Raw genomic sequence first — 21,423 nt, 5'->3', positions numbered from 1 at the left:
AAAAAAAAAAAAAAAATTTACTATGTAAATGTGTGGTAAAGAATGTTTAAAATTTTAAAGAAGACCAAACAAAGGTTTGAGGACACGGATGATATAGTTTTAAGAACAGTATACCATTGTTTGAGCCCCATTTTGGGAAAGAGAATGAATTTTTGAGTAATATATTGATAAAAAATATGTGGTTAAAAAATAAAGAAAAATTTTAAATTTACATATAATATAATTTTATTGAAAAATATGTAATCGAAATGATGTTAAATTACTGTTGAAAAATATATTTTTTCAAAAGAATGGAGCTCAAAGAAGGGCTAAGTTATTGAACAAAATTGTCCTTCAAAATTAAGCATACATGGTTCACACACCCATTTTATGGCCATTTTGGACGACTATGGATAGAGAGGATCATTTCCATTAGTGAAACGTTGATGTACAGATGCTCTCGTCAAAATTCAAATTCAACAAATAAGTTCCGAATCTACAAAAACATAAATATCTTTCTTAATCGACGTGAAACAATTGCTCAATTATTTATTTATTTTCATTTTCCACTTGTTAGTATTTAAATTCAATTATCAGATTTTTATTTTTTTTTATTGATAGTAGGCAATGAAATTATATAACTTATTAAAAAATTGACCATTTGCAAATAATATTCCAGTGCTATGTTTTTAATGTAATACCACAATGTAAAACGTAGACATACCATGTTGCTAGTGCGTTTTATGCCGTGTTTGTGCTGTTTACTACAATCGTCTGACACGTAGCATTCCTCATTTTTATTTATGGATAATGACAGCCATTAGAGCTACAAGTTCAATCAGTGATGTATGGCGTCGTAGGTAGCATCACATCATTGGTACTAAATTATTATTCAATAAATAAAATAATAAATTAGTAGGTTCCATAATTATCTAGGCCAGTACTAATAGCCTTATTAGTCACTTGTAGAGTAATGAAGAGAGTGATAAGTTTGGAATAGATATGAACGAATCAATCGAGCTAATTATAAATCTTGTACTCACTCTGTGGACATAGACTTGCTTTTATTCTTACACATATTAATATAGTTGAAAATATAAAATTTTCTGACTTTTTTTTAATATACTCCTACGTTAAATAATTATTTAAATAATGGTAATTCATGATAGTGATATATTAAAAAAATTATAAATTAAATATTATCTCGAAAAGAAAAGTGATTTAAAACAAAGTAAACATATTTTTATGAGATTGAAGTGATTGTTCCACCAACTCGAATGTGCCCTGGGGGGCTTTATCTAGGCCAGTACTAATAGCCTTATTAGTCACTTGTAGAGTAATGAAGAGAGTGATAAGTTTGGAATAGATATGAACGAATCAATCGAGCTAATTATAAATCTTGTACTCACTCTGTGGACATAGACTTGCTTTTATTCTTACACATATTAATATAGTTGAAAATATAAAATTTTCTGACTTTTTTTTTTAATATACTCCTACGTTAAATAATTATTTAAATAATGGTAATTCATGATAGTGATATATTAAAAAAATTATAAATTAAATATTATCTCGAAAAGAAAAGTGATTTAAAACAAAGTAAACATATTTTTATGAGATAAAAATAAATGATTTTCTAATTGAATATCATGAAGCCACCACATAAATAATGATTGCATTTGGAGTTACCAACATTGTCAAGTGATTCTATCAATAGCTTCAAAGGATTTATCTTCTTGGACGGACCCCTGTCCAAACAGGGGCGGACGTGCTCCTGTTTGGACAGGGTTTGTCCGTATAGCAGAACCCAACTTCAAAATTAGACTGGGTCCACCAGTAGGGTAGGGAAATATGAAAGAGTAAAGATACTTGGTTAGAGTTGATGGCAAGAGAATGGTAATCAGTGGTCGACACATGGCAGCATGTCACCAAATTTCGTCACCAACCCTGTTTGTGTAGCATAACTCAATATGAAAAACAATACAATGTTAGATAAAGAAATTGTTATAACAAGCAAAATCGCAACGGGTTCACCTCAAATTTTTGTTCAAACATGAAAATCGATCCAAGTTTAGAGAAAGATATTGAAGATTGGAAACTGTTAAAACGAGCGAAAAGAAACATTTCAAAAAGGTGTTGGGGTCTCAAAGTTTTTCAATTTTTGTTCAAAGTCCCAAATGTTTAAAATAATATGCAACGAGATCCACTTAATGGTTTCAGGGATAAAATATGTTAATTAACTCATAAGTCGCCCACTGACCAACTTAAAGAATAGCAAAAGGAACTTTGCATAATTATCTCTTTTAAAAAATTAAAAAGTTAAAAAAAAAAAAAGAAGAGAAATTAAAAATAAATAAATAAAATTTGATTTAATAAAAAGGGTTTATTAGCCACCAATTCCCACCCTTGCAGAGTAGGGGTTTGTAAAAGAACTGAAACCTCTAGAATTGAATCAAATCAGTTGATTCTAGTTGTAAACCCAAAATCAAGAATCGATTCTAATTTCTCTTTTCTTTAATCTTTTTTTTTTAATTCCTCCTAACCCAATAAGTAATTGAGTTTTTTCATTTTTTTTTCACTAAGTTTAACTCATTTTGATTCTCACGTCTTACGGTATTATATATATATTAAATTAAAAAAAAAAAAAAGAGAGAGAGAGAGAGAGAGGAGGATATTGGCACTCAAACACTTTTTCTTAAATTTTTGGACCCCTGGTGCAATTTACCCATTTTAAGTGATTAAACAAAATTATCCTTTTGAAAATTAAGCAAACATAGTTCACATGCCCATTTAATGGCCATTTTAAACGACCGTGGATGGAGAGGATGATCATTTCTATAAATGAAACGTTAATATACAAATGCTTTTATCAAAATTCAAACAATAAGGCCCCATTTGGGAGTGATTTTTCATCCCAAGAAATTGATTTTTTTACCGTTATTTCACTATTCCAACCATAATTTTTTACTTTTTCTCTCACATGTGGCCCTCGCTTTTTTTCTAATGATCAAAAAATCAATTCTTAAAATCACTATGGAATAGGCCCTAAGTTCTGAATCTATGAGAAGCGAACCAGATCAGAATTAGAAAAAATAAAATAAAATAAAATAATTTATTATTATTATTTTATTTTTTTTCAAAAAGGCCTTTTATCTTACCGAGATAGCTGCTTTTAAAACATTGGATTTTATAGACTCCACCACCACCTAACATATTATTTTATTTCATCATGAATGAGTTGTTTGCACTTTTGACTTAATTAATTAGTGCACGAAAACAAGTAAAATCCTAGTTCACATGGTATATTTTACAATCTATGAATCAGTGTAAATTAATTGTGTATATCGAAATGTCATGACTGTTAAAAATATATTCAAATATTTTACAATTTATTTACAGCACATGTTGTTTACCCATTTTTATAAGAATAAAAATGAAAAATATAGTCGTTACGGGACCACACAAGAGATAGAAAGTCAAATATAATGAATTGATGTGATGAATAACGATTATATTTTTCATTTTTATGGTCAAAGAATGGAAATCAAACAGGGGCTTACTTATTACCTAGGTAAAAAATATCCTGTCCAAAATTTGTGATGGCTATATTTCGTAGAAAAAATGATTTTCGAGTTAGTGGGATAAATCCAAAAAATACAAGACACTAATTGCAAATATCCAACTGTAACCCTCTAAACGTGTCAACTTGCCGTATTTATTATATTAATTAAGCAATTAGACGACTAATCTTGCATAAGTCTTTAAACTATAATCAATCATGCACATGCAAACCGGACACCAAGACAAAATCCAATATAAATAATTATTACAAGAATAAACTACAATTTACTGACAGTCAAGTTTGAAGAAAAAATTATAAAATTCATTCTCCCATTTTAAAAGATAAATATAATATTCAATCTTGATATTCAATCTCAAAATGTCAATCTCAGTCATAAATTACTTAAACTTTTGATCGTCGGGACCACTCCCTTTATGAGAAAGCACCCATTTTCTCGAAGTTACGGGACTATTTGTATAATTTCTTGGAAATAATTGTCTCGAGCTTTTTTATTTTTTGAGCTTTTAATCTTAACATGTATTAAAAAGAGTATAAAAACTTCGGATTACTGATCTTGAAATCTACTACGAGGTTCGTTTGAATTTTTAACTAATTCCATCTTAAGAAATGAATTGAGAAAAATGATATAAAAAATATTGACCAATCAAAGTCATTCATAATTTTTGTGATCAACTTTGCATCATAAAAACAAATGATGACAACTCCTAAAAATAACACATTATGAAAAGTATGTATACAGGTTCAAATTTCTACTACAAAATCATGTACCCACAAAAATTTCCAAAAACAAAAAGTAAATAAAATCGAATTCATAAATTAAAAAAAAAAAAATGATCATCCTTCTCTAAGAAAAAAATTCTTTTAAACAGTCCATTTGATGATCTTGAATCTTGGATCAACCTTGCACTTCACATCCTTAGTATTTGCTGTCGTTGGAGATTTTCCGGTGGGCATCGAAATTTTAATCCCATCACAATCAACCCTGATTCTGAGCTTCTTCGTTTTCAATTTTCCGATTTTGACCTTCACTTTGGTATCGAACCTGATTTTGAGTGGTAAATTCTTGTTCTTCAAGCTCGATTTCAATGGAGAAACGTCGGTGCCATCGGGAAATGGAGAAGAACTTGAAAGTACAGTTTTAACGGTGGTAATATTTTTGGTAGCTTGAATAAATCCCGGTAAAGATCCATCGCCGACGGTAATGTCACCGGAAAATATTTTCACGGAGATGGAGTCGTAGAAGAAGACGATTTTCTTGTTAGGGTTACGTGCAGTGAGGGTGAGGTTGAAGGTGGAGGTGACGGCAGTGTCGGTGATGTTGAATTTCGAGAGGTGAAGGGTGGAAACTGAGAAGGAGGGGCGGTGTGGGCGGTAGAGGACCCAAAAAATGGCGCCAGCGATGGCGGCGAGAAGAAGGAGGATGAGAATTACAAGGGTGGTGCAAAGACAGATGGAGCAGCAGCAGCTACGGCGGTGGCGACGCCGTGGAGGTGGTTGAGGGCGGTACATGGGACGGTTGGTGTTGTATAATTGAGCTTTGTTTGGGTTCGAGCCACCGTTTGCGGCGGTGGCGGGGGCGGGGGCGGGGGCGGCGACACCGCCGTTGGCAGTCGGCTTGGCTGATGGGTACACTCTATCTGTCATATTGCGTGATTAAGTAAGCTCTCTTCCCCTCTCTCTCTGAGTGTGATTAGGGTTTGGGTTATATATAATCAGTGGAGTTGGTGATCTATGGAGAAAAGGACGATAAAGTGGATGATTAAATTTGCAGCGACAGCAACTGCTAAACAAATGTCTAAATACCGTCGGTTTTTAATTTTGGGATAATTTCATGTTTGTTCCCCAATCTTTTAAAAATGACTGAAATATACCTCAAACCTTTTAATGTAAGGGAAAATTGCAGTCGAGGTATCAAACCTTTCGTTTATTAGCAGACTTTGCCCTAACCTTTCATTTGTGTCAACCACAGTCACAAACCTTTCAAAAATATGCACATGTGGTCCAAATGGACGGTTTCCATCCGTTTGACTGTTAGTCGACCAAAGAAGGTGGACTTTGACTGATTTTGACCAAATTAAAATGGGTAAAATGATAAATTTGCTATTATATACATAAAATAATTTAAAAAACTAGAAATAAAAATGAAATAAAATAAAATAAAAAAGAGAGAAGAAATAAGAATTAAAAATCATCTTCTTCCTCATCTCATCCCCCACCCCAACACCCACCCCCATCCGACCTAAACTAACCTACAGAAGATGGAATCGCCTCTTTCTCAGCAACATCATCAACCCCCATATTTCTTATACACCACACACCCCACTCCCCACTCTAAACCATAACAATTCATTCTCTCTAATTTTCTTTCCAATTCTGTTAGTCAGAGAAAATTGGAATTTTCTGCAACCTTCAAATCTGACAATATTTCTAATAATACTCACAAACGAGAAGTATAGTTGAAAATCTTGAATCGGAGTTCCAATTGATTTTAAATCTCATCGATAAATACACTTGATTTCAAATCTTGAATTGGAGTTCAAATTGGAATTTTCTGCAACCATGAAATCTGGCAATATTTTTTTTTTTTGTTTTATTTTATTTCTAGCTTGTGGTCGTGGTTGCTCACTGTTAAGCAATGTGGAATGGGGTTTTTGGTGTAGGGTTGATGGTTGTGGTGGCAGTTGGTTCTGTGGCTGTGGTTGGTCGACGGGAGTTGGTGTCACCGTTGCTGGTTTTGGGCGGCTGATTAGGGCAGTGGGGTGGGGTGGGATTCCATCTTCTGCAGGTTAGTTTAGGTTGGGTGTGGGTGTGGGTGTGGGTGTGGGTGGGGGTGAGATGATGAAGAAGATGATTTTTTTAAGTTGGTCAAATTTACCTTTCTACCCTTTTAAGTTGGTCAAAAATTGGTCAAAATTTAATTTTATTGGTCAACAACAGTCAAACGGACGGTTTCCATCCATTTGGACTCCCGCTGCATATTTTTGAAAGGTTTGGAACTGTGGTTGGCACAAACGAAAGGTTTGGACAAAGTCTGCTAATAAACGAAAGGTTTGGTACCTCGGCTGCAATTTTTCCTTAATGTAACACCAGACATCACAATAGTTAAGGAAATAGGCATAGTTCACCCCTATTGATAGAATTCGTCCAGCCATTGCAGTCATGTAAAATGACAAAATTATCCTCCCTTCGAGTAAAAAGAAAAAGAAGAGAAATCAATAAAATGCAAAAATGAAGGAAAAATGGCAACTCGTGAGGTTGACTTTGGTGGTGATATGATCTTGAAGTTTTACTGATGCCTTCATCTTCTCTTTCTTTAAGCCACGAATTTTTAGTAAGAAAATGTGACTTAAATTGATATTGGCATTTGCCTACACAAGTCTATTTAATTGTATTCATTTTCCCCATTTGATGAGTGTCCTAAACCCACATAGTTACAAGAAGTTCCTCTTCATTGTCATTGTTGTTCTGAGATTAAGATCATTAGTCATATTTTCACAGGCAGTATCATCTCTAATCAGGCATGACAACATTTTTGGGACATCTTTCAAATATCCATATGGTCAGGTGAGGGATCCAGATATAGGTTTCAGAGATGGCGATATTTTGGACAGCACATACGCTAGGAACACATTCGCACTATCATTCCTCTATTGGTATTCTGGTTTCTATGGATTGAGATAAATGAAGCGAAGTACAAGGAAATCCGTATGGTGCCTAGATGGATCATCTGGAGAGATTTTAGCATGATTTATTTTCTTCATACATGGGGACTTTCTCAATCAATACATTAGCGAGGGGATTTGGCTCTTGCACCCTTGTTCAATATTTCTTTGACACTCTCTCCCCTATCACCAACTATTTTAGTTACGTGGGGTACTCCACTAGTGGTATCTCACAAGATGAATTCTGATGAATGCGTCAATGATAGAGTTGCTAGTGGTGGGGACATCATTCAAGATCACTTTTAGATGCTGCATCAGGGCATCCTCTTCATCTTATGGGACTTGTCTAACTTTATAGGCTGAGATTTGAGCTATTTTGGATGGGCTTCTTCTTACCATAGGACTTGGCATCACAAACATAGGGATTGAGGTAAACTCAAGTGCGGCTATTCATTGCATTACTAGCAATGGATGACCATGGGCGATTCAGGGAATTCTTCAACAAATCAAACACTTCATTGATTGTAACACTATCTCCCACATCTACAGAGAGGGAATCCAGTTTGCAAATTCAATGGCTTCTGAGGGTTAGGACCAGCGTTTTTACCAAGAGGATGGGTCACTCGACCTTCCTCGACAAACTCAGGCACTTGTACAAATTGATAGATATGGATTTTCCAACTTTAGAAGTCTATAAATTAGTTTTAATATACTTATTCTTTCATTGCATGGAAAGTAGTACTTCATCATTTATTGCTTTCCTTTTACTTTTAGATTTTTTTGCTATGTTGATTTTAGGAGGCTATGTATATGCTCCCCTCCTTTCATGTATATGGGGTCATTTTTGTGGTTGAGGAATCCTAACTCGCATCCACCTTCATTGGTGGAGCCTAAAAACTCATTAGGAAAGCATGGATGTCTTTAATAAAATAAAAAATAGTTACAACAAGTTCATAATAAAGCAATCCAAATATATCATTTCTCCCTTACACTGTCATCTGGAGCATAAGCCTTGTAGGTTGGACATGTTCTTGATTGACAACCATTTTCGGAAACAGAGGAGGTCAAAATCATGCTCACACAACTGTATCTGTGTTGTTGTATTCTTCCAAACTGATAACAAATATTCCTTGTTGGAATTGGCATTGGGGTGCTTGTTTCAAAGGGTAAGAGGGATTTTCGTGTTTGTGAATACGGCAACGACGATATATGGTGGCTACAATTTTAGGATGATTGAAGGTAGCATCGATTGATAAGAGTGATTGTGATGGTTGGATTTGTACTTGTTCCACCAAGGCGAAGGTGCGTGGGGATTAGAAAATGGTGGTGGGGAGGAGTTGGGATTGGTTGGAGAAGAGTTTTACCCATTTTTTTCCTTTTTTTAATAAATTATTTTCTTTTTTATAAGTGGAGTCTATTTATTCTTTTTGAAAAGGTTTGGAGGTTTCTCGCAAGTTTTTCTTTATTTTTGCATTTTGTTGATTTCTCTTCTTTTTATTTTTATCTAAAGGGCGTGCAAATTTTGTAATTGTACACGGCCATAGTGGTCAAATTGGACAAATTTTGTCAATAGAGACAAATCATACCTATTTTCTCAATCATTGGGGGGTTTATGGGGCTATATTTAAAGATAATGAGTATATTTAGTCATTTTTTCAAAATTTGGGGACCAATTATGTGGTCCCATTAATTTTACTAGCAAAACTTCAAATTATTAATTATCGATAAATTCAAGTTAGGTGAGTCAGCTATTTATAGATTAAATTTGAATCAAGATTATTAAACAATTTAATGAAATTTCACTAAACCGACTGACTCAGATTTTTCTCCCTCTTTTTTCCATTTTTCCTTTGTTTCAGGATTTTGGTCCTACTTACGAAGTGGACTCTTGAATGACTTAGATGTTTCCACTGTTAAAAGAAAAACGTGATTTGTGTATGAATTTTATAATTACAACAATAAATTAATAACTGTTGTAAATTAGAGAGAGAACAAAAGTGAAATCAATCAATTAATATTTTTGTGTCACATATTTGGAATCGGCTTGGAGAAATTGACGTTTTCGCATAACAGAAATCAATCCAGGTATTGGTCCGATTATTGCACTGCTAGTTTTTCACATTTAGCATCATTAGATAAGGTCCGAATTTCTTCTATACGCAAATTTCCAGTGACCGTATCTATCGTGGCCACATATGTCTCAAATTCAATAATATTGTGCAGTGGGACATGAACAACATGCATGATATGTGACTTAATTGAGTGTAACCAGTCTTAGACAAGTATAGCATCGATTGTGGATGTCTGTGACCACTAAAACAAATGTGCCAGATTGTAACAACATCAAACATAAGATGTGAACAGCGTATGTGACCTTTCTGATTAACACTGGAAGACGAAGAAACAGAGGATTCATTATGGACGATTAAATGTGACCTCTGTGAAAAAAATGTGACCTCCATTTGTTTTCGATTATCTGCAAGATATGTTATATTTGCACTGATCATACCCGTGTGTGACCTATTCCGATATTTGACCAAAATATGACCACTCGACACAACAGTATCCGTACGCATGTCACATACGTGAACGTGTGAGCGAATTCGAGAAGAGACTGAAACCAATTTTGTTCATGAGATGTGACCTGTGTGTCGCCAAATGTGACCTGCTTTTTTGAGTGTCATGTGTGACTTCATGTTATTACATAAATTCTTATATAAAACTGTATGCACAGTATTAAATTAACCATCGAGAATGTGAGGATTTGAAGTTCAATTTTGCAGAAATGGTATACTTGCACGTATGTTTGTTGCATGGATCTCAGTCACCGTTGACGTTGGTAGACCGTGGATGCAATTATATAAACCTTGTAAACACGATTATGTCAGAGTTCAGTTTGGATCCGACCAAGATAGCAGTATCATTGAAATATATACTCAATGATAATTTGCCTGCAATCAGGATAAAAAATAACAGCAACGTGCTTGCATACATTCTGCTGAAAGAAGTCGATCGTGATCCCGCTAAATACCCATTAATCATTGACATAATTGATGCAGCAATAAAGTACCCATCTGACATGGTCACAGATAATGCTTATCGTAATAGAGAGCTTTATACATTGCAGGATGTGGCCACAGAAATCTGCAAAGCATCAAGTAAACATGTAGGTCACATTTGAAGTCACGATTGTTTCTATAGCAGATGCTATTGAGGTCAAAAAAGGAAGGATTTTCCGTGATAAGGATATTTTAAAATTGAGCCATCCTTTTTTGCCATACGAAACATTTTTGAGTTTATGGTTGAACGATCCGACAAGAAAGAACATGTGGTCAGGTGTTCTCAGGAAGGATGTACTTGGATATACTGATCATCAAAATGGGGTAAAACGAATCAATTTAAGATTCGAAAGATTGGTAGTCACACATGTGCATCAAATGTTGTGTTGGGTCACACAGACAAGTATCAGCTGCAGTTGTGTTATCTAGCATCAAGTACAAGTACACATCGACTGGCACCATATACACACCAAAGGGCATATGCAATGATATGCTACATACTTTTGGAGTATATTGGAATTACTCAAAAGCTTGGAGATCCCGTGAACAAACATTGAAGATGATTAGGGGTGATCTAACGGAATCATTCGGTAGGATACCAAGCATCTTCTACATGGTTCGACAAAGAAATCCTGGTACGGTCACAGAGTTAGAGGTCGATAGTTACAATAGGTTCAAGTATTGTTTTATGGACTCGGTGCATCAATACGGGGGTGGCAACATTGTAGGCCCGTAATTGTCGTTGACGGTACTTATTTGAATGGTCATTACGGAGGTACCCTATTCACAGCATGTACACAGGATGCAAATAATGGCATATTTGTTCTTGCTTTTAGAGTAGGGGATAATAAGAATGACAAATCTTGGAGATGGTTTTTGGAGAAACTGAAGAATGCATATGGGTACAAAGAATGATTGTGTTTTATATCGGACCGTCATGACAGTATAAAGAAAGCAATAGAACAAGTGTATTCGGGAAGTTGCCATGGTATCTGCTCGTGCCATTTGCTATAGAATCTAAAATCATATTATGGGAAATCGGGGCAAAATATTACGCAGGCTTTCAATTTGGCTGTCCGCACTTACACATTAGAAGAATTTGAATACAACATGCAACAACTAGACGCAATGAATGATAAGATTCGTGATTACCTGGTACTGTACTGACTACAGCACTCCATTGTCACATGCAGTGAAGTGGTCACATATATCCTTTTATACTATTCTCATACTACGATATATTTTGGCAAGATGAAGTAAGCCCTAAAAAGTGGTCACGAATACATATGCCGGCAAACAGATACTCTACAATGACATCAAACATTATAGAATCAGTAAACCCGATCACAAAGGCAGCTAATAATTACCCCATTGTATTCTTGCTGGAGTCATTGCGACAAACAGTACAAAATTGGTTCTGTAAACATAGAGACAAAGCGCATGGAACTTTCACGATGTTGGCTAGCAAGTTCGAGAACGTCATGAGGAGAATGAGTTTAGAACTAAGGAACTTTAGGGTAACTTTCTTATGTATCCTGAAGTTTGTGTATGTGGACTAAACAGAAATATGCATGTGATTATATCATAGGTGCCTATGACATGGAATGTACGTATGTGATTATGTGTCCAAATATTAATTGCATATGACCAGCAATTTACATATGTGACGCTATGTACTTTGTTTGTGGTGCCATATAATTTGTATGCTAATGCTAAACCTGTGACCTGAGTATGAAGTCTTGTGACCTGAACATACCATTGTGCACTGAAATATGAATGTCTGTGACATATTCTTTTTTGACTTTAAACTGACACATACCATTGGTGCTACTACACTCTCACAGGTATCTCCTTCCAACCAAACAGTGTTCTCTGTAAACAATGAAAGGTCCACATTTGTTGTTGACATTGATTAACATACATGCACTTGCAGGATACTGCAGGTCGATCTGATGTCTTGTCCACATACATTGGTTGTAATCGCATATACGAAAAGGGATGCATATTCTTACTGTTCTTATTATTACAGAAAGGATGCATATGTAAATGCTTACGAAAGTTTGGTATATCCTGTTGGAAATTCAGACGAATGGAGAGTGCTCGATGAAGTAGAATTCCAAATTATTTTAGCTTCTAACCAGAAGCGGAGTTCTGGAAGACCTACTGAGAAGAGGAAGAGATCATCTTGGAAGGGAAACCAAAAGTAAGATGTAGACGTTGTTGTGCACATGGTCACAACCGCAGGAGATGCTCAAGTTTGGTCCCATTAAGTAAGAATGGCTGATAGGAAGTCAATACATGATGAAGATTTATCAAAGTTAGATCGCATTCTTGAATTGTCATTAGCATATCGACATGTAGAAATGTGTTTCAATTGATCAATTGACAAATGATGTTTAAATAGTAAGGTAATAAATGCTAAATACATCTGCACTTTTTATTCAGTTTAACGTAGAGTTGTGTAAATTTATGATTATATATTCCATACACAGCAATATATTTGAGTTGTGACCATTAATTCACTTAAAGGCATGAATTGTGACCTAAACGTGTTGGAAAACAAATATATGTCCATTCACAGATTTCATAAATAAGATGAACTGTGACCAATCTTGGCATGCTATTTTAATTGATATGTGACCTGTTTTTGACATATGTCATGGCAAACTAAAACTGTGACCAAAAGCACAACCAAATCATTGGCCAGGTACATGACCTATTATTTACAAATGGCATGACAGACTACAACTGTGACAAAAATTGAAACCACGTGACCAAAAGTAGAACTACAACATACCATGAACTATGACCTAATTTTCAGTGTACAATTAGACCTGTGACCTGATCTTGGCATGAAATGTTAAGAGTGCTAAATCTATGATCTGCTACGCATATGCTATGTGACTTGTTATTGACATATTTCATGTCAAACTGAAACTCCGACCAAAAGCAATACTAAATCTGTGACTTGGTACTGTGACCTAATTTTCGGTCACAAATAGTCCTGTGAGCTGATCTTGGCATGATATGTTATGAGTGCTAAATATGTGATCTGCTATGCATATGATATGTGACCTGTTATTTACATATGTCATGTCAAACTGAAACTCCGATCAAAAGCAATACTAAATCTGGGACCTGGTACTGTGACCTAATTTCCGATGTACAATAAGACCTGTGACCTGATCTTTACATCATATGTTATGAGTGCTAAATCCGTGACCTGCTATGCATATGATATGTGACTTGTTATTGACACGTGTCATGTCAAAGTGAAACTCCGACCAAATGGAATATTAAATTTGTGACCTGGCACTGTTGATATTTGACCTGTTATTTACACACAGCATTGCAAAATAAATTTGTGACTAAAAGCACAATTGTGTATCCAAGCAACAACATATTAACAACTGAAGGTTGGGGCACCCATGTATTGCAAAAGCATATTCACATCCACATGATAGTATTGAGTACAAACACCTCCACTGCTTGAAAGAAATATAAAAGGCTACCAACTGAAGCAAAAAACTCATTTACAAATGTTTTTATATTTGTCATTTTATTACAATCTCCTCCCCTTTAAAAGCCTACCTCGTCTTCTTCACCTAAGGTTCCCGGTGTTTGTAGAGTAGTGAGGCGATATCAAGTCTACATTTTGCAGCATCGAACTGATAGGGAATAGCACATCTGCCATCACGGAGGATATACAATGCATACAATATCACGAACACCCCGCAGTCATGACTGTAAAAGAACACAATATAGTATGTTATGAATTAATTAATTTACAAGTTATACTGCTGTAGTTGGTCACATACTTACCCATTCGTCTACTGAGGCAGGCTACTGTCAATGGTCACCTTCATTTGCTTGCATTCAGATTCATTGTAATCGGGGTCTTTTTTCGAAATTTCCAACGGTTTCATAAGAGCAGGCAATACCTTCACATAAGACTCAATACCTTCCAGCACCTTCCAATCACGATAAGTTTTTCCAGCAGAATTGAACAGCATCAAAGTATGACTTCTAAATTCTACCAGACCTAGCATCCAGTGAGCTTTGTTCGTGGGCAGGAGTGGCATGAACACATAGTCTACATAGGCCCAAGATGTGCTTAGGGATATTAGGTGACCTGTGGCAGCCTTAATCAAGCTACTCTCCGACAACAGAACTTGAGGGTCTTTTTGGAAAGTGGGAAATATATCTTTTATCTTGTTCTGGAACCAATAGTCCATCGTTGTAGCTCTAAACTTTACTTTCCCAAATCTTGCTACCTGGCGAATATAGTAGAAGCATGCATCCATGTGCTATTTGAACATGAAGGACACATTTAGGTACAACATTAAAAAGTTATGACTCTATGACAGTGGGCAGCTCAACGATATGTGAATGGTGTTGTATGAGGTTCTTAATGTTGTGTAACTGGTTAACAAGGAAATGTGTAGTGAACAGATATATAAGCATTACCATACCGAACCGCTTAAAGATGTTTCAGCATCTATCAGCTGGTGGAACCATGTCTTGTGACTGACTGCGTATAAGCCAATACTAAACGTTGGTTTGATTTGGTCATCGTGCTCATTAAACTTTTTCCTGTTACCAAAAGTTGACTGTCAAGATACTGTAACTGTGTGACCAGTGTATTTGAAAATATAAGAAAAATGTACATGCCTTTTTTAGGTTTATGCCCTCTCTGAAACCAACCCAAGAATGCAGATTTATCAGATTCTTCAACATGGTCTTTTTAATTTCCAAATACAATAACAGTACCGTCATGCTGCGATACCTTTCCTTCCCCGGCAACAAATGGAGACCGCAATATCCTCGCAGGTCTTGAAACCCGCTAAACTGGTAATTCAGAAGTCGGTTTAGGAGTTGGTGATCCCTGTGAATTTTAAAAGGTCACATTTAGTTTGTATAAATTCGATGTACACATTGTGTGACTAGCAAATTACACCAAAAAAATAATAATTTGAATAACTTTTCATCAACATTTTGGGATGCTGTGACACATCAGATATGACAGCATCTACCTGCTTTTGAATTTCTACAGACTACAAATCATTCGGTTGTGTGTATCCGATACCCAGGCCAAACGATGGTGGTTCAAGACTATATGGAAAGGCAAATCTTCAGTTGGGTTGACATTCCCCTTCCCTTTCCTGTCGACAACAGGTTGCAATTTTTCCACCTGTAAGTGAAATTGGAGAATTTGAGACATGAAAACTGTAACTATGGTCGGTGAAAGATAGATTGAACATATCATGTGCTTACCTCGTTGATCTTCCTTTGACAGCATGACTTTCTTCACATCCAACTATAACAGCTTCCGTGTCTTCGTACTGATTAACTAGACAACCTTTCCTATCATTGAATCGCCTTAATATCTCATCCATTGAGCTTGAGATCATTGCGGTCACGAATTCAAATTGGAATTGCATGTTCATCCAAATCTCGGTCATGTCATGTTTTAACTGTCCTTGCATTAGGATGATTTCAAATATTTTTTTGCCTGATCAAAGTGAGGCTCAACATCTGTGACTTGATGGCGTCCATCTCCACTGTTAATACTTTATTCTGTGACTTAAGTTCTGATATTTGCACATTTAAATCGTGAAGCACCTGTAAACATGATTAAGATAAATAGTTACATGTGACCTTCAAAAAGATGTCTGTGACCATGAGAAATGAACTGTGACCAGTGCTAAGTGAACTGTGACTAGTACTAAGTGAACTGTGACCACAATTTGAAAACATTTGAACAGAAATAAAAATAATCTTATAGCACTCCCTTGAATCCCATGATGTTGTTCTTCATTTGGAGAATGTTGGGGATCTGAAGGGCCTTCATCAGCACGAGGTGTTTCCTGATGGGATATCACCTCACATCGTCCTGGAGGATCCACAAAATCGTCATCATCATCTGTAATGTGAGCTTGTCTAACACCAGTGTCCGTTACCAAAGGCACTGATTCCTCACTCATGTGTGAAGGGTCAACAGACTTTTCCTTCCTGCTTTCCTTTCGACGGCTGCTTCGAGAAAACTCTGGCTGAATTGGTTTGTTATGCTGCATGCCATTCATGTATAGCATTGCCATTTCAACTTCAGTAGGCACCAGGTCATATATTTCAATCTGCATTGCATTAGAGTAAAGATTAGAGAACAATAAGTTTACCATATCTTCCACTATCAGCAGAATATGGATTACTGAAACATTACATTAGGCTTGTTGAAGCAGCCCAGTTCCTCCAACTTAGATGCAGAAGGTTGTTCGTTTGCATTCCAGTTATTGATTCGAGGGTGCGTCCTCGATACCCTTGTGACAATAACTTCATCTAGGTCAGGGAAGGTTTCGTAGATCCATGCTTGAAAGGCTACCAACATACCTCGTAGCCTATAATGTGTGGTTTCTCGACTCAATGCATCTTTCAAAGAATTCAAAGTAATCTCAAACAGTAACTTTCTGCATGGGAAACTGTTCAACGCAGGGAAGTCCTTAACCAGCGTGAACAAGTAATGGTCGACCACTTTCTTATAATCTCTAGGAAATAAGTATGCAATAATGAAGTACAGGATACCAATGAGTGTAACATCATGTTCCGGGAGAGTTTCAACAAGATCCAGATCAGGCATTTGGCAAGCAGATATGAATGTGGACTTCACATCTTCATGTGTCACGGTATCCACTTGAGAAAGTACTTATTCTTCAATTATGACTGTCTACTTTCAAAAATGCCCATGTCACTATCACCAGAACATCTCAGCCCCGTGACTATGCAAAACTCAGGAATAAAGAATCTAACATAACGCCCAGCAACTAAAAACCACATCTCTTCAGGATTAGGTTGGTGGACCTGCCGCAAGAGGAAGTAGTGAATTAATTGCGGTTGTACCACAATTTCATGGCAGTCGAGAAAATGGGCAAAGCATGTTCCCCTCATAATGAGCTTCTGTCACTCAAATAATTTTGCTTGAATACTTGAAAGCACACCCTTGCTGAACGATGTTGTAAGCTTGCCTAGGAACCATCGTTCCTTCGGTATGATAAATTGTCAATCCTGCACAAAATTGTATAGAAAGACCCAATGTTAAGTAAATGTAGGGAAACCACACACAATTAGATGTATGCAACTGTGCACTCTGGCTACAAATAGATTAACATTGTTGTATAACCAGAAATAATATGGTCACAGGCATATGTAATGCTATGAATCCAGGTGTCATATTCATAACAAAACTTAGTCACAGACAATTATCATGGTCACATGTCATAATTATCATGTTCTATATTCAACTGAATGAGGTCACATAGGTATGCATTGTTACGCAATAAAGCTAGATAACTATTGTCAAATCATGATACAAACCAGTTACAGGCATACATTTTTGTTGTGCATTCAAGCCACAAACTATGTAAGCCACAGTCACAGATTGACATCTTCGTCAATGTAGGCATTGTTGTTCATAATGCATACGATCATAGATTTATAAATAAATACTGTCAACAATCAGGCCACATGCAACAATCAGGTAAATCATTAAAAGCCACACATTCATAACTCCATGGTCACATATTAACATCTTGATCACATATAGATAATGGTGAGGTCACAGACAATTGATCAATTAACAAATGACGTACTTTCCTATGTACTTTGTTTGTGGTGCTATATACTTTGTTGTGCATTCAAGCCACGCACTATATAAGCAACAATCACAGTTTGACATTTTGGTCAATGTAGGTATTGTTGTTCATAATTTATATAGTCACAGATGTATAAATCAGCAACGTCAACAATCAGGCCACATGCAACAATCAGGTGAATCATTAGAGGCCACATATTCATAGCTCCCTCGATCACATATTGACATCTTGGTCACATATTGATAATAGCGAGGTCACAGACATAATTTTTGTTATGTAATTAAGCAACATTTCAGGAGAAATCTAGGTCACACCCAATATTGGTACCAAGAACCCTAATCCAACGATTACAGCCGATTAAATGTCGAAAAAATTACATAAGACTTCAATGCTTCTAATTTATGAATTTCATCACCATGTTTGCCAATAAAATCATAACAACTAACACCTAAAATTATAATTACCTTTTTCGAGCGCAATTTCTTCATGGTCAGAGACGCCGGTTGCTTATTAGGTGGTATTTTTTGGGGCTAACCATGGATTTCCTCTTGCTTCTACGTTCGAACGTATCTTCGACATTGATAACCAACTTCGCGGCCTTCGACTTCTCCATTTCAGATGTCCATAGAGATTTGGGCAAAAACGACGGTGTGTATTATCCACTGCTTGATGTGGCCGGACGTGGCTTGTATTCTAAGTTGCCAAAAGTGAGATCAATAAACGGTGTAGACGATTGAAAGAGTGGGAGATAGATGAAAAGGCAAAATTTCGATGTAACACCCCGACCCCTAGTGGACCGGAACGTTACTTACTTTACTTAACTTAACTGGTGGTTTAGTAACAAGTCTATACATTTTAGCAGAAGCTTACATCTTCGGATAATAATTTAAATAACAATACTTCAAATACTTTAAACAAAAACACTAAATCATTTTTCAAAACAACAAAATGTAATTTATTTGAAGAAAACATAACTTGTTCTCGCATTCTGCATTATTCAAAACTTTAAAGAAATAACATTGGAAAACATTTCATGAAAATAAATCCAAATCACTTATTCACCGGATTTCCATGGGCTTGTTGCATCACTCTCCATCATCTCCTCCATCCATGCCCGAGGTAGAATTCTTTCAATCTGTAGAAATGAGATTAAACCCATAAGTTGAAAAACTCAATAGGTGTCATAGGTGCATTCGTGATCAAGCTATACATTTCAAAACATTAACTTTATAACTTTTCATACATGCCGTACCCGGAGGCACCATTTGACATAAAGGGGTATGCCGTACCCGAGGGCATCATTTGATATACGAACATTTCTTCAACATAGAGGGGTATGCCATACCGGAGTACCATTTGACATACAAACATTAACATGAATCGAAACTTATAACTTAACACGATTAAACATATTGCACCTCTACCTACCTTGATTGATACTTTTGAAATTTTGAAAACTTGGATTGAAAACTTCAATGAAACTTGGACGTTGAAATAAATTTACTCCTTCGATGTTTGAAAACAGTTGAGAATTGATGCTTGAAAACACTCCTTGATAGCACCCAAAACTTCTATGAAAAATGCTTGAAAACACTTTTTAAACTTCTAGGAAAAATAGTTTTCCTCTCTCTTTTTCTCTCTTGGAAACTCTTTCTTTAGTATGTAAAAGCTCTTGCTTTTGGTGTGAGAAAAAATGAGTGAAATGAGGTCTCTATTTATAGGTAAATATCCCATAACTTAAAGCAAATGAAGGGCCAAATTTCATTTAAGAGAGAAAACATGGGTGTCATTTAAGTTTGAGGTTAAATGCTTCAATTTAGTGGGGTTTTTATTGCCAAAAATGTGGGTGGCCCTTTGAGAAAATAATTGATGAAAATAAATATTTAAATTCTAGAGAAAAACGAGAATTTTCATTTCAGGCAGCTTAAGTCAACCGGTTGTAGTTCGGTTGACACTGCACAGCTTTCAGTGTTCCTATCATAACTTCTTCTCCCGATATCTGATTGAGGTAATTCAAAGTGCGTTGGAAAGCTAACTCAAAGAGCTACAACTTTTATTTAGATATTATTTTCCAGATTGAATGTTTCCTATGTCGAAAATGGATCTCAAATGAGATTAAAAATCTGAAGTATACTTTAGTCATCCAATATTCATGTCTTAGTGCCATTAAGGTGTCTAGAATTATTTGGGGTTCTACATCTCCCACACCTTAATTAAAATTTCGTCCTCGAAATTTACCTTTTGATTGGGCGAATAGTGTTGGATACTTGTCTTTGGCTTCTTCTTCTTTTTCCCAAGTGGCTTCTTCTAAGGTGATGATTCCACTATATCTTAACCAGCTAAATCTCTTTATTCCTTAGTTTATGCATTTTCGATCCAATATCTTGATTGATAGTTCCTCATACAACAAATCTTTCTGTACCTCCAGGGTTTGATAACTCACTACATGATTAGGATCATGTATATACTTCTTTATCATCGATATATGGAACACATTGTGTACTGCCGATAATTCAGGTGGCAAAGCTAGTCGGTAAGCCACATTTCCGACTCTATCAAGTATCTCGAAAGGTCTGATATATCGGGGTCATAGCTTGCCTTTCTTTCCAAATCTAAGTACACCTTCATCGGTGCTACTTTCAGAAACACTTTATGCCCAACTTGAAATTCTAAATCCTTCCTCCTTGTATCTGCATGGCTCTTTTGTCGATCATGTGCTGCCTTTATTCTTGCACGAATCTTATCGATTATCTCGACCGTCCTTTCAACTATTTCTGGTCCTAAAACTCTCTTCTCTAAGACTTCATCCCAATGAACAGGGGATCTACATCTTCTACCATACAGAGCTTCATATGGTGCCATTCCAATAGTTGCTTGGAAACTGTTATTATAAGCGAACTCTACTAGAGGTAAGTATGACTCCCAATTACCTCCTAGATCCAAAACACATGTTCTCAGCATGTCTTCCAAAGTTTGGATGGTCCTTTCAAACGGACCATCGGACTGAGGGTGATATGTTGTACTAAAGTTCAGCTTCGTTCCCATAGCTCCTTGTAGACTTTACCAAAATTTGGACGTGAACCTTGGGTCTTTGTCAGACACAATGGATACAGGTACACCGTGTAATCTCACAACTTCTTTAATGTACAACTGTGCCAATTGGTCTAAATTGAATGTCATTTTCACTGGAAGAAAATGAGCTGACTTCGTTAGTCGATCCACTACTACCCATATAGCATTATTTCCTCTGTTGACTTCGGGAATCCAACCACAAAGTCCATCGTGATATTTTTTCATTTCCATTCAGGTATATCTAGTGGATTTAACAATCCAGCTAGTTTTTAGTGTTCTGCCTTAACTTGTTGACATACCATGCACTTCTGCACGTACAATCCTATACTTTTTTTCATATTTCTCCACCAAAATGTATCTCGAAGATCTTGATACATTTTCGTACCACTGGGATGTGCGGTGTACAGGGTGGAATGAGATTC

At 36.0% G+C, this 21,423-nt stretch overlaps 2 protein-coding genes across 2 annotated transcripts; one reads left to right on the top strand and one right to left on the bottom strand.

Annotated features, from left to right (window-relative positions):
- Positions 1–4,423: 4,423 nt before the first annotated feature.
- On the bottom strand, positions 4,424–5,206 carry LOC111400423 (NDR1/HIN1-like protein 6). The gene has a single exon (XM_023027843.1). The coding sequence runs from the start codon at positions 5,204–5,206 to the stop codon at positions 4,424–4,426; it is 783 nt and encodes a 260-aa protein (XP_022883611.1).
- A 6,187-nt stretch (positions 5,207–11,393) lies between these two features.
- LOC111400422 lies at positions 11,394–12,490 on the top strand. Its single transcript, XM_023027842.1, has 4 exons — positions 11,394–11,438; positions 11,847–11,897; positions 12,128–12,171; positions 12,217–12,490. Exons 1-4 carry the CDS (start codon positions 11,394–11,396, stop codon positions 12,488–12,490), a joined length of 414 nt encoding a protein of 137 aa, XP_022883610.1.
- The last annotated feature ends 8,933 nt before the right edge of the window (positions 12,491–21,423 follow it).

This window comes from Olea europaea, chromosome 10 (genome assembly GCF_002742605.1).
Source record: "Olea europaea var. sylvestris chromosome 10, O_europaea_v1, whole genome shotgun sequence".
NCBI lineage: Eukaryota > Viridiplantae > Streptophyta > Magnoliopsida > Lamiales > Oleaceae > Olea > Olea europaea.
This window is presented reverse-complemented; position numbering and strand designations above follow the sequence as displayed.